This window comes from Bacillus rossius, chromosome 5, assembly GCF_032445375.1.
Source record: "Bacillus rossius redtenbacheri isolate Brsri chromosome 5, Brsri_v3, whole genome shotgun sequence".
In the NCBI taxonomy this organism is placed as follows: domain Eukaryota; kingdom Metazoa; phylum Arthropoda; class Insecta; order Phasmatodea; family Bacillidae; genus Bacillus; species Bacillus rossius.
The window spans coordinates 35,214,924-35,229,535 of record NC_086333.1 but is presented as its reverse complement, the minus strand read 5'-3'; the positions used below and the strand labels follow the sequence as shown (position 1 = coordinate 35,229,535).

At 36.0% G+C, this 14,612-nt stretch overlaps 1 protein-coding gene across 1 annotated transcript in view; it reads left to right on the top strand.

Moving 5' to 3' along the window:
• The window catches only part of LOC134531698 (uncharacterized), a 286,722-nt gene that overhangs the window by 208,052 nt on the left and 64,058 nt on the right, over nt 1-14,612 (top strand). Inside the window, exons 7-9 of the mRNA XM_063367509.1 lie at nt 1,201-1,360; nt 4,805-4,932; nt 6,782-6,986. Of these exons, the coding sequence (XP_063223579.1) occupies nt 6,786-6,986 (201 nt within the window). The 5' untranslated portion in view covers nt 1,201-1,360; nt 4,805-4,932; nt 6,782-6,785. The remainder of the gene's footprint in view (nt 1-1,200; nt 1,361-4,804; nt 4,933-6,781; nt 6,987-14,612) is intronic.

The window sequence follows — 14,612 nt, the reverse complement described above, 5'->3', positions numbered from 1 at the left end:
GCTTCTTTAAGTGGTGCGCCTGAGCGGTTGAACACCCGCCACACAAGTACGTAGCACGTGTGACAGTCACTTCAGGGGCACGTCCTTTCGTTGTGGGACGCGAAGCCACCACAACACCCATACGTTTGATTCGATCAAAATTCGGTATGTGAGGTTGTTCTTGGTAGTAAACTACTATTTTGTCAAATATATAAAATTGCAAATTGCATAATAATAAAGAGAAGTAATGTTAACACAAAAACTGTTAAAAATCAGCATTTTAACTTTCTTAGTAGTCGATTTCAAATATATAATGTTTAAACAAAAGTATGTGGTTTTATTCGTTCAAATGATTTCTGGTTTGAACGAGTAATGATGGCATTAGGGTTAAGAGGACGAGGTCCTGATGATGGAGTTGTAATGTTGGTATCGGAACTGTCTCCGGCTTCCAAATAAAGGGTCTGTCTGGCAGGACAAACCACGTAGCGATCTACCAGTGAAACTTATGCCAGCAACTTGTGCGTATGTATTTAAATATATAACCATATAAAATGACTAAATATCTTCATGTTTCTACGCCCAAATTATTGATTAAATACATACTTATATTATCGATCTTTTCGATTGATTTTCCGTTTAATTTTATTGGTACGAATTCAACCCTACTTAAAATAATTTTAACTAAACATTTAAACTAAATATTAATAACTCGAATATTTTAAAACTTTTTAAAATTTCATAAAGTATGTTATACTTACCATTTTAAATAAACTATGTTTTTCAATACTAAACATCAGTCAAACAACTAAAGACAGGAATGTGCAACAAAAAAAACGCAAATGACAAAAAAAAAATACTCAAATATTTCCTTTCATTCTTTCACGTTTTTCATTGCTGTTTAAAATTTGTTTCCTATAAGTACCTATTATTTTGTCACAAATCTTTTTTTTTTTATATTTCTTTTTCGTAATTTTTTGGTAAAATGATATGTTCGTACACATTGTTTTTGCAAAAAAAAAAAAGTTTTATTTCCATGTCGATGCTAATTTTCGAAAATTAATTTATTTTATTATATTATTGCACCCAGTCAGTGTTATTTTATTTTTACTCGGTTTTTTTTTGTCGATTCTTTTGTGGTCTGTTTCGTGCTTGTTGTCCTGACTGTTGGTTGAAGTGGTCGAGAACAGGCGCTGGAGACGTGTTGCGACGTGTCGTGCGCAGCTCGACGGGGGAGGTGCGGTTCCACTTCTGGGCGGGCCGCGGGGAGGGCGGCAAGGTGCGTGACCTGCTCAACCGGCTGGTGGAGCGTGGCAGGCTGGCCAACCTCACGCTCGCGCCCACGCACATCGCCTTGCGGCAGGAGCCCACGCTCGCGCTGCAGGTGCGTGCAACGGGAGTGTGCAACCGGTCACTTCGTCTCATTTCATAACTGCTTCATCACACAACCTTCCTGAGGATATGGGGGTTACTCCTGAAAACAAACCTTATATACTTGGCAGGGGCGTAGCCAGGATTTGGGTATGGGGGGTGTTAAGAAGCATGGCCCCCCCGTATTAAAGCGGGGGGTCCGGGGGTCCTCCCCCAGGGAAATTTGGATTTTAAGGTGTAAAATAGTGCTATTTTAGCAGTTTCCGGTACTTATATTAAAATGTTGTAATGGTAAAAATTTTATTAATTTTAATATGAAATTTGTTTGAGTGATGAATAAGAAATTAATTAAAGATTTGGTGCTAAGGGGGGGGGGGGGTTGAACACCTAACCCCCCCCCCCCGGCTACGCCCCTGATACTTGGCAAATTATGGTGATTTTTGGTCTCAGAGAGCTAAGGAAAGCTATCTGAAAGAAATATGGCCGCTAACAGAAGAAGAAGGCGCTGAATCTGGCATCACGAGCACCCCAATTCAAACACTAACTCGGCAAGGTGCATCGTACAAATAACTTCAGAAAAAAGTGCCACATAATCCGACAAGTATACAACAAACATTACAAACTTCACTTTGAAAATATTCTACTGGCCATTACTGAAAATACCAACATCTTCACACAGCCTGCCATTTGTGGCGGATGGCGCAGAACCGAAGTTCATAAAGCTACCGGGAAACTTTATAGTATTGACGGTTTAGTGAATTTTAAAAAAATCTTCATATTTTAATCAAATTCCTTGTCAAAAATCAGGTCCAAAGACGGGGGTTCAGTATATTTTTTTTTCCAAGTTATTTCGTTTTTATTCAAGCCGTTTCATTATATGGTTTAACATTTCGTTCAACAAATCGAATGATTCGATAGTCGACGTAGCTGCTCCTGTAAGGAATTCTAGCGGCGGGTGTGGAATCTACGTGTGAATCGCGTCCAGAAATTTAGTTCAAAACTGAAATGTTCTTATATTTATCACACTCAGTTTCATTTGAAATAATTTTGTTTATTACTTTCATGCATTGTAAATGAGTGCGCAGCTAAGTTATTGAATATTCATTAAACGTGTGAAAACTGTGGGAGTTCAATAATATTTATTTATTCTGAAAGGCAAAAAATAAATACTAATAAATAATTTCCAAGCACAATGCAAAAATGAAATAGTGTTTTCAGCCTTTGACAAGCGCCGGTCGCAAACGGACAGTATTGATAAATATTTTGTCTCGGTCTTTTTGGCTTTCTACCACACCGTCCGTTATTTTCTGTTTACCCTTTTGAAACGGGAACCGGAAACAGCAAATATCACTAGTGTTCTTCTTCTATGCTACCAAAGGACGCAGATTAGCACGAAAAGTTCAAGCTGACCAATGTATTCGGACCAGGGCAGATTAGGACCATCGGCCACAACACGCATGACGTCAGAGGGACACGTGGACCAATCAGTGATTGGTGTCTGTTAGACTAACTTAGGACATTGCAATTGTAGACGGACCTTTACGAATATGTACACTCGCGCACAAAAGTAGTTCATAGATAAAATCAATATAAAGAGTAGTTCCCAAGCCGTTGCTCTAATAGAAAATATACAGTACACTATAAATTGCATACAAGATAACAAATTATACGTCAATTAAAATAAACCAATGCAAACTAATTTTTAAAAATGTATGGGAATTTATTTTTCTAAACGGAATGACAAATACTGTGAGTCCACCAGTTTCTAACGCTGAATAAGTTAGTATATGTTATGTCAGTGTAATTGAGAGTAATAATGTCAGTGATAAACAATCTGAAAGCATTGCCAATGTTATTCCCAAATCCCTGAGCCATTTGTGGGTCAAAGTGGCATGAAGTAAGCGAGCGTTGGCTAAAACGAATGCTTATGAGCGGACATATGTAGAGTCAAGACTAGAAACATCGCCAGAGTAAAAGTGATTTATTTATTTAAACACATTTTGGGATTCCATTGACCTCGCCATTGTTTTGGTATGATTTATTTTATTCTTAAGAATGGTCGAATTTTAATTTTTATAGTGGATTCAAATAAAATATATTGAATTACATTTATTTTACGGTGGCACTGCCAAGTATAAAGTAAGAAAATGTTTAAAGTTTTGCACCACATAATCGTACACAGATTCTTAAACCACAGAGATCTAAGAGATTATATATTTTAAGCAAACGCTTAGTAATAGGTTTGAGCTTAAAAGTAGTGGAATATATCCTAATTTAGCAGATATCATTAAAAAAAATCGTACACAACAGTTATTCATTTTTACATAGGTTGGGATGAAACTATTAAAGAAATGTGTTATTTTAAAGCAAAATGCCCAAAGTCTATCTGTTTGAGTATATATATCTAATATTTATACAATTATATTTGACTTAAATTACATTGTTTTAAAATATTTTCATACCTTATTCCAAAAATTCCATAAACTAGTTTTGGATGTTTTAAGAATATATGTATTTAAAATAAATCAGCGTTTATTGCACTTCATTGAAGAGAAATTTAAAAATTTTTAATACACAATTTTTATTCATAGCATTTACCTTTCAGAAAACAGAAAATTAAGAAAGGGTGAGTTCCAGCACAGTTTCCAATACTGAACGCTTTATTTCTGTATTCAGTTGTATTTTTTTTACATTAGCTATTAATTAAGCTTTTATTTTAATCTTCTATACTAGAAATTTAAATTTTGTGGTAAAATTTATGATATTAATACTTTCAAACCCCAATAGTTTAATTATTCAAATATTACTTTTCAATTGTTCTTAAAGGATGTTAAAAAAATAACTAGATTAACTTTTCATTGAATTTGTTTTATTTTTTTCTAATTCTTGATAGTTATTACACGTTGTGGAATGTGTGTTACGTCTGAACAAATTTTGGCCGGAGTAGTGTTAAGTTCAAAATGTTTCGCGTCGACCAATTACAATAGGTAGGTGTTTGTGTTTTCAATGTAACCAGGACCGGTGCAAGGTAAATTGGCGCCCTAGGCGAAAAACTTTAATTTCCCCCCCCCCCCCCCCTCTACGGTCGGACACCCCAAAACAAATTTTCTTTGCCTCAAAATACATCACGTAAGCCTAAGATTTTGTCAACAATCAAATGTAAGCAGGCTTGTGTTTTTTTTTTTTGTTTTTTTTTTTTTTTTACTTATTACAAATCATAACAGGTCGCCGTGGACTTTAAATAATTACTTATATCAATATAAACATTCCAAACTGTTACAAAAATCCATTTTCATCTAGTTTCAATAATCGTTAAACATGTGATATGAGCTGTTGTGTGTCGTGCTGCGCCGCCCCCAGCTACTTGGCGCCCTGGGCGGTTGCCTAGTTCGCCTGTACGGACGCGCCGGCCCTGAATGCGACATGTATGATGTGTTGGTGACTGGCGGTGCTCCAGAGCGTGAGGACCGCGGCGGTGCGCGAGGGGGAAGCCTTCAACCTGACGTGCACGGCGCAGGGCTCGGCCTCCCTGCAGTTCCGCTGGTTCAAGGACGGCGCCGCCGTCAGCGTGCGGAGGGCCAGCAGGTACCGTCTCTCCGACCACCTTCACGAACAACTCCTTCACGCGAGCGTCGGCCGACGTCCAACTTCTTGCGTCTTGACTTGGCGTTCCCGCCTTCTGTGCTTGAAGTCGAGGGTCCCGACTACCTTTAAAACCGCAGGCGTTATGTGAATAGAAGGCTACGATGGTTGTTTTTGTAAATTTATACACGAGTGTATATATACCTGACTTTCGGGGGGTAAAACAAAATAACACATTTAAAAAAAACACTCAATTAATTCATGATACAGGTATGATATGGTTATAAATCTATCCCTCGTTACTACATATAAACAAGCACAATTTGCTGTTGTGTTTATTTCTTATGTCTTTAAAAATGAATCCTGACTTTATAATTCTTAAAAGTGAAAAGAAAAGAGGCCAATATTTAACACGAGCGTCGGCCAACGCGTCGCCTGAGAATTGGAGTGTTCTATGTCCATTGAAGTTGGAACTGAGATATAAGCATTTGAAATTTCAAACAACTATGACTATCATGTCATATAACAATATAATATTGGTCTTAAATTAAGAACAAACATTTTTATGTGCGTAGACGTGTGTGGATATAGTACAAATGAATACTAATATTAATTTCATGTGCATAGCATAAAAAACCTAAAAAGTGGACATAGATCACTCCAATACTCAGGCGGCGAACGTCCAACTTCTTGCGTCTCGACTTGGCGTTCCCGCCTACTGTGCTTGAAGTGGAGGGTCCCGAGTACCTTTAAAGACGCAGGCGTTATGTGAATAGAAGGCTACGATGGTTGTTTTTGTAAATTTATGGACTTGACTTTTGGAGGATAAACCAAAATATCACCTTTAAAACAAAACACTCAATTAATTCATGATATGATATGGTTATAAATTTATCCCTCGTTACTACACATAGACAAGCACCATTTGCTGTTGTGTTTATTTCATATGTGTTTAAAAATAAATCCTGACTTTATAATTCTTAAAAGTGAAAGTAAAAGAGTCAATAATTTGACCATATTATTACACCCATATTTTCAACCGATTTGTAGAAACTTTGCACAATATTAATTTTATAGACAACAGGTAAATAATATAACAAATTTTTAATACACTAAATGTAGGATGTTACATGAGAGCCAGAGTGTCAGTTTGTTTATTTTTTTAATATGAATAGCATGAAATTAAGTAGTAGTTCTTAAGGAAAAATGTTTAAACAGCACATATCACTTGATAAAAGTTATTATGTGTTTACATGTATAGTAAGTAAAAGGATGTGCAAGTTTGGACCGTATTCGAGTTGGCAGATTATGCATACAAAGTCGTCACGTGCCCCGAATTCGTATTCAAATTAATGGTGCATTTAGAACTTTATCATTTTTTTTATTTAATGAATATCACTATATATATATATATATATATATATATATATATATATATATATATATATATATACACACACCTACACACACACACGGATACCCAATGTCTCTTTAACCTTTTATAAAACAGCTTGTGCGTACTATTAACACATTTTAAATTTTAAAAATAAGGTATTTCAATGGAAAGAAATTGCATGAATACTAGTTTGCCACCATAATAAGCTAAAAAGAATTTGAAAAGTATTTCATTTCAAGCCATTAGTTTTGAATCTACTTGTTTAAGAGCTTTTAAGTGATATATTATTAGCAAATATTAAGAATGTACCTTCGAAGCTGTTTAATTCTATTTCGTTTGTATTCGATGGTTGTTTAGTTGTAATTATGTGTGAGAGTGCGGTGCCAAAAGCTCGCCGATTACAAAAGCACGCACTGCCCGACGCGAGCATTGCCCCGGCACGTGTGTATGTGGCAGGGTGATGTGGGAGGAGGTGGCGCAAGGCGACTCGCAGGACCAGTACGTGTCCGTACTGGGGGCGCAGGCAGCCAGGCGCCTGGACGAGGGCCGCTACACATGCCAGGTGGTGGAGTGGGGGGTGCAGCAGTGCCGGTCGGCGACCCTGGCCGTGCTCTCGGCCCCGGAGGTCATCGTGGTGCCTCGCAGCCTCACCGTGCGCAAGGTAGCTCCTGAGCAGTTGTAACCTGTACCTGGACGAGCTGTTGGAAACTACTTGAAATAACCTGCATTTCATCACTCTTGAAAAATACACAGTCTTCATTTAGTTACAAATTTGCGAGCAGACTACTATACCAAAATACTTAAATATAATTATACATTCATTAAAATGTAAGTTGTTCGTTAATTAAAAACAACATTTTTTTGGGTTTTAGACAGCGTTAATGTATATAAATGTGTTTATTTTTAATCAAGATCACTTGCGCTGATATTATTAATTATCTTATTAATTGAATCCATAGATTTACTAAAAACTTTATTAAAATTATTCCCTTTGTAAAATTCATTACTCTCTCAATTATTGTTACGGATGGCACTAATGATACTAAACTAAACGAGTTTTTACCAAGTCAAAAGAGGTAGTTTCAATAATTTTATATTATCTATCTAAAATTTTCCTTTTAAAATTATGATACAAAGTTTAGAATTTCAGGTTTAGTCGATACCGATATATGAATAGCCTGTACAAATCTAAACATGCTCCGTTTTTCTTATTATAAATGGATATACAAAAATGGTAAAACATATATAATATAATGTGTAAGTTATACCCAATTTCTTACCTATCGTTTTAGTATGATCTGGTGCATACATATATAAATGAAGAAAAAAGTAACGCCTCCTAATCATCTCGGAGTTAAAATTTCGGAAAATGCCCCAAATATTTTTTTCCATATTATTTTGTATTTAATATTAATACCCAATATTTGTATTCACTTCTATTAGTTTGAGAGTGATGGTTGTTTATTTTTAAAATTTATACCTACTCATTTTTCACGCATCTAGTGTTCAATAGCGTATGTAGTTAAAGGTGTTCACAGTAACAATAATTCCTCTTTACAAGATTTAGTACTTCTGTCACGTGTCATAATTCTCCAGTAGCGTGTTATATAAACTGCACTGTTCCTTGGCTCGGGCTCTGAGTGTGTGGCGCAGCTCGGTAGCGGTGGCGCGGCGCTGGTTGCGCTAGCTCGCCACTCCACCGCACGGCTCTACCGCAGCTGTGCGGGGACACACTCACATCACCCCGAACCCTGGCTGAGGCAATTCAGTGGCGCGGGGCTGAAATGTTCTGGAACGCGTCTCAGAGTCTTAGCCTAAGTGTGCGTGATTGGTTGAGCGGTGATCACTCTGTTGGAGAAGGATGGGGGGGAGAGATTTTGCTCCTTTATAGGAAAATAATTCCCGTTTTAAAGTTCGTAAGGCTCACTCCAGGGCAGTAGAGGATCAGAATTTAAGTGTGCAAGTCATGACCAGGGATCTTCAGGAAAATCGTGAGTTCTGTACAGTCGCAACTAAGGGGTGATAACAAATGATGTTTAAGATAATTTTAAGTATCGAGATAAAATGTTTAGGATAAATTTTTGAAATGCTCTCTATTTTACTGTCGTTTACTACTCTTCATTTAATAACTAATTGCTTAATTGGAAGTATAAATTGCTGTGACCTTTAGTTTCAATTGTTAAAGAATGATTTTGGATTTTTTTTCTAATATTTTTTTTTTTCAATTAGGTTTATGTTATTTTTATTTAAACTCCGTTCATAGGTTTAAAAAACTTAGGATGCATTTTGTACTGATTGAATCTTTCGCTGTTGTTTGTCTCTACCGAGTGAGTGTTAATTTCTTAGTTAACGTTTTCCTCTATGCATTGATAAGTTGAAGGTAATTGTGCAGCAGTAAAACCTAAACTCAAAGTTACATTTAACAGGCATTCTTAGAGTAATTTTCATATATACTTAAACTAATTTATCAAATAATCACCATTTGCCGTTTTATATTTACATCCCCCTTTCCTTCGTGAAATAGCCACCATTAAATTAAAGTGTCATGAAGTTCGCCCTTTTAAGTTAAATTTTAGGAAACGGTTGAAATCAGTTTTAAATTTTATTTTGTTTTATTTTAAAAAAAATTAATCATAATTTGTTTGAATATCACCTAAATATTGTACTTATTTTATTTTTATTAAGCCAAACCCACCCTCTCAACCACTTAGAGATCTAATTTAGGATAAGAAAACCGAAATTTTCTCAGCTGGGATGTAAATTTTCATCCTTTTAATAATATTTATATTATTTGAAGATTTGATGGTGTGTATGTATATATATTCACACTTAACCTCATTTTCACCAAATTAGAAGTAAAATTCCATGAAATGGTAAAGAAACGATTTTTACACATGTAGAATGTATATTTTTTTCATAGTCGTACTTAATATCAAAACTCAGCATGATGATCTTCAGAAATATGACTTTTTGATTATAAAATCCTTTCCTCCCCTTAGCGATCAAATTTTAAAATTGAAAAATTCATACAACGTTATAATTTTATTAATTTTCTACATTTTAATATCTATCGGTGACGAGATTTTGGTTTTTAATTCAAAAACCATGCTCACCCCATTTTCACGCTCTTAGGGGTGACATTTCAAGATTTGATGGTATTTTTGTAATTTCTGAATGTGTATTATTTAAACCTAATTTCTTAACATGATATGTTTGGATACATTTATTTATTTTAATTTCAAAACATCAATCTCTTGGTAAAATTAATTTAATAAATTACAACAAAAAATACTCTAGGTTTCTTTTTATGAATTTTTTTTGGTTGAGCTTCTTTCTTCTTGATTGATTTGGTAGGGAGATATTATTTATTTTTATAAAATCATTCTTACCATCTTTTAATAATTACCTATCTTACGCAATTTTATACGTGATAGTTTTACAATTTAAAAAATTTAAGAAAAAAATCACTCCATATGTCTGAATGCACGTTATACGTTCTCGGGATGTTATCTCCCGTTCCACCGTTCTCTTCTTTTCATAAGCCACGTTCCACACTCGAGAGTTCCTGCAGCGGACTTGGCAAGGGGGAGGGGGGGGGACCACGGCACCCGAGGCTCAGGAAAACAATTCATCAGCGTGCAAATACTTTTAGAAAGATGCCAAACTGCGAGTACGGATAGCAAAGCTTCTACAAATTATATGGTTTTTACCTGATTTCCATCACTGCCTATCAGTACCTAACTAATAAGATATATGTTTTTTTTAATGGAATAAGTTATACTTCCTTGGGTTGTGGAAAATTATCTTGATTATAAGAGTTCTCGATATTATTTGTAAACTTAAAAATATATATGGTCTCCTGCAACAATTACCTGCGAAGCTGCAGATTTTGGCACCTTTTAAAAATGCTAAGAGTGAATTTTGTGTGCAGCTGCAACATTAAGCCTTTGACACCAAAAAGCTTAATTTTTCGAGGATTCAATAGGTTATGTCAGTTCAAAAGTCAATAATCTATTTCTCTTCCTTGACAGTAAACATTCTCAGAACTTATCGTCTGAATTAGGCTCCAAAGTATGACAGCGATGAGGTCCATGTTGAGATACTTGAGGACATTTACAAAATTATATACAAAATTTTAACTTTAGGATTTTCGGTACGATTAAGTGTTTGGTTATTATGTTTCTTAAAATTGTTTAGTGCTTTATAGTAAGATTTTCAAAGCAGCTCTATAACGTTTGTGAGATACATTGAAAGAATTATCTTTGTACCTTTACCAAAAGGCAAGGAAACCTTAAAGCTGTAGAAATAAAACTAATGTCTAAAATTTGGTTATGGAATAAAAACTGTTTAACATAAGATTATCCCGAATATTGAAAGGACACCTTCTTACAACTATCAGAGTATTGAGAGTGGATTTTTGCTATAAGGGGAGGTTATTTTTGGCTGAAGGAAAATGAGTAGGCGTGGGGAGGGAGTACAGCATACATAATTTGATCGATGTTTTGAGTTGGGGTCCATTTTTATGTTATTTTATTTTATATTCAAGTATAATAACGTCCAATCCTTGTGCACATTGAAAGATAAACTAATTCTAGAAACATCCATGTCCGAAGAGACACACTGAACTGATTAGAAGCTATAAGACAGAAGCACTAATTCCAAGAACATCATGACCAGACATTATTGTTAAAAAAAAGGCTTGACCGGGGTGAAACGTTATGAGCTTTAAATAAAATACTTTGAAAAACTTTAAAATTATAAAACTCTCTTGAAGCCTACTGAACAGAAGAAATTTCACCGCGGATAACCACAGTGCGACATTATGGATTTATTTGACTCCGCCGGATATCTAGTCCATAATGCCTGTGGCTGAGTTTTCATTTATCCATGAATTAGCTACAGGGAAAAATTATCTCAGTCAACATGAACCCATTAATTACCTCTTTAGCATCAGAACTTACCATAAACTAGACACAAACCTCGTATAGGCCTAGATGTTCAATTATATCGTGATAACATACAATTTAACACCTAAGATTCATGGTGTGCGTTTTGTATTAATTCAATGACCCGTTATATGTGTTTTATGTTCAGCGGGCTGTTGAGAAGATAATTGTTCGTTATGTTGACCGTGATTCAAAACATTAATACGGAAAATGCATGTAAAATTTTAATTTGAAAATCCGTCCATTTAATGAACTTGATTACGTTTGCCATTAAAACTGGAATATGAATCCCGTATTTTATTTGAGCATTTTTAATTCAACATATTCTTGAAGTCATGTAGAGTTTCAATGTATTCTGTTATGATGTAGAGGCAAATTTTTCTAAAAGTGAAAAACTATAAAAAGCGCGTTAAATTTTGTTGCGAGTTTATCTACCTCAATACCTCAAACTTTATTTCGCAAGCATGCTTTGTAAAATTTGTAACTGTAAATGTTGTAACTTACATCGTTCCGTAAGCCATACCTGCAAGTTATATTTTTATTTACTGAAGAATTTTATATGACAAGATGTTAACGTTCAAACATTGCTGGGAGGTTTAGTGGAGGGTGTCCTTCGAACTGACTCACTTTAAAAATCCGTTAGAGTTATGATCACTGACCGTCATACTAACGATGGTCACCCTATTTCAATGTTGTAATGGGTGTTTTCTGTGATTTACAAATGTTTCCTTTATTATCATACGGGAGATTTTACTAAGTCGAAACAAAGTAGATATCTCGTATTCTGAGGGAAGGTTTATCTCATTGTTTGCAATATATGTGCACCTACATACCTCTTTGAAATTACTGCGTTTATTTCAACACAAATGGTTTTTAATTATGACCTCAAACTCTGCGTAACGTCTCAATTACGGATCACGACGCTGCAGTCTACTATATGGGAGATTGTAATTAAACTTGGATGATTAACCTTCCCGTACATTTGGATTATGTGACATTTCAGAAACTGAATGACCTGTAAGTCATTCGTTTATGCAGTGCAAAAAATTAATTAAATATCTACAGAAAAATTCATCATTCTGCATGGCTGACAGCATTTGAACGTTTTCTCACGATGTGAATGTTCAATTGTTCAACCAGAGGCACGACGTATCTAAGATAATATGGAATTAATAACCAACCAGGATAATGTTGCATTGCCATTGGAAAAACAAGTAAGTACAAAATTAATCGAATAACCTACTAACAAAATCCTGTTTTGAAGTTGACTTCAAACCTTCATTCATGAAGCTTCTCTAGTGTTAAAAAGTTTCCTGCTAAGCTTTTCAATATCATGGTGACTTCGACTCATTAGTATTTTTAAAATTGGTCTGAACGTAATGTCTTACTAATTCTTACCGGCTGGGGTCCACAACAATTCCACCTCACATTATTACAACTTAAATATTTTAATGAATTATAATTCTCAATTTTGTATGGAATAATTAACAGCCTCGCAGTAAAAGCTAATTGGTTTTCAAACTCGTACTTGAAAAAGTTCAAAATTTGTCTACTTCGTTTTTTTTCTGCATCTTTCACTCTGAAAATGTTTTTGTACTTCTACAAGGACAGTCCTTGGAAAATTGGTTGCCAACGATATCACTCGTATGGGAGAGCTTTGTACCACTGGCAATTTTACAAAGCTCTGCCTTGCAGTTTTACAAGTGATGTAGTTGGCAACTGGGTTTCCAAGGGTTTTCCTTATAAAAAAAAAGTACAAAAACTTTCTACTGTGTTGGTTTCTCTAATCCCGCGTCTCAGTGAAACAATCTCATAAGCCTCTCTTGTAGCCTTGCTTGAAACAAGGCGGGGAAGTAGTTGTAAGAGACGCGAGACGCATGGAGGTGTTTGCTGCAAGGGTAAATAACGAATGTGGCGCGGAGAAGAAAGCAGGCCAGAATCAAGTAGAACTGCGAGCCTCCGGGAGCTGTCTCCCTGCAGGCCGGCGGCTCGGCCGACATGAATTATGCCGGAGGTCGGAACGAAGTTGGCGAACTAAGCGAGCTTGTGGCTTTGCTCCTTATTTATCGTTAATGACCATCTGGGACGTCCCCGAGCAGTCGCTACACGCCGCCGCTGCGCTCTGGCGGCGAGCGGCGGAACTCTCGCAGAGCTGCCATGCCCTTAAGGACCCCGCCCACCCGCGCGCTGAGAGCTTCAGAAGGAACCCCGTGATTTGAGAACTGCACAAGATATCCCAGCGGGGGATTTTTTAAACTAATTTCCCCCGTGTTTCTGAACTACCGGCAAAGAACATAAGGAGGTGGACACAGTTTCAGACAGGGAAAGAAACTATGGTTTGAAGCTCTGTAATGTGTCTAATGTGTCTTCTATCATGTATTTGCTGCAGTGTAACAACACGGATGTATCATTGATGAATAAAAGGAATTAAAAACCAAACCAAACCCTGTAGTGTATGTTTACGAAAAGCATTTAACAATGAGCTGAGGGCGAATAAGTATTTATGTTTCCCCTTGTGTATAATATTTTGAAAAAAAAAAAAACTAAAACGGAGCTAAAATTACTTCTTTTTTTTTTTGGTGCACAACGAAAGTTTGTCAGTGTGGCAGGACCTTCACCAGGAACCGGCGGACGAGTTCGGCTGTGATCGTGAGGTTGGGTAATTATCTCGGGATGTCTGCGGCGATGATGAAGTTGCTCTGCCCCTGCTTGTCGACGAGTGATTTGTCGGTTAATTAGGGCTCGCGGCGAGTTCCGGGGACTTATCGAACCACGAAGACCTCGTCGGGAGAGGCCCCGAGCTAAGATCCGCGATGCCTTTGCATGCTGGGCTAATTAATATTGAGTTCCGAGCTCAAACTGAGCCGTAGTTACAGGAGCGAAGAGGGCGGAGGTGAAAGGCACGAGAGGAGGAAAACACTTTTCCTTCAGACACTCTACGCATATTGAACATTCGACGTAACAGAAACAAGCTAGAAACAGGCCTTTGACATATTATTTTTTTTTATAGATTAAATTTATATCAAATAAAATATTACCTAATTTATTCTGCATTTATTAAATTTAGAAATAAGTCATAAAATTACTAACTGCTTTGAAATTTTAATTTATTTATAATTTTTAAATTGGTAGCATTTATAGAAATAAATTTAACGAATTTAAGGTATTTACGTAAACTTATGCCTGTAACACTACTGATTTTGGAACTTCAAAATGGTAATTTTTCCTCGGAATTACCGTTTTCAAACATTTATACATAGGTAAACGCACGGGATGGTATGTAAATATCAATTTTCCTGCATGTGATATATGGTACGCAAACGAAAAAGCAACACAATGCA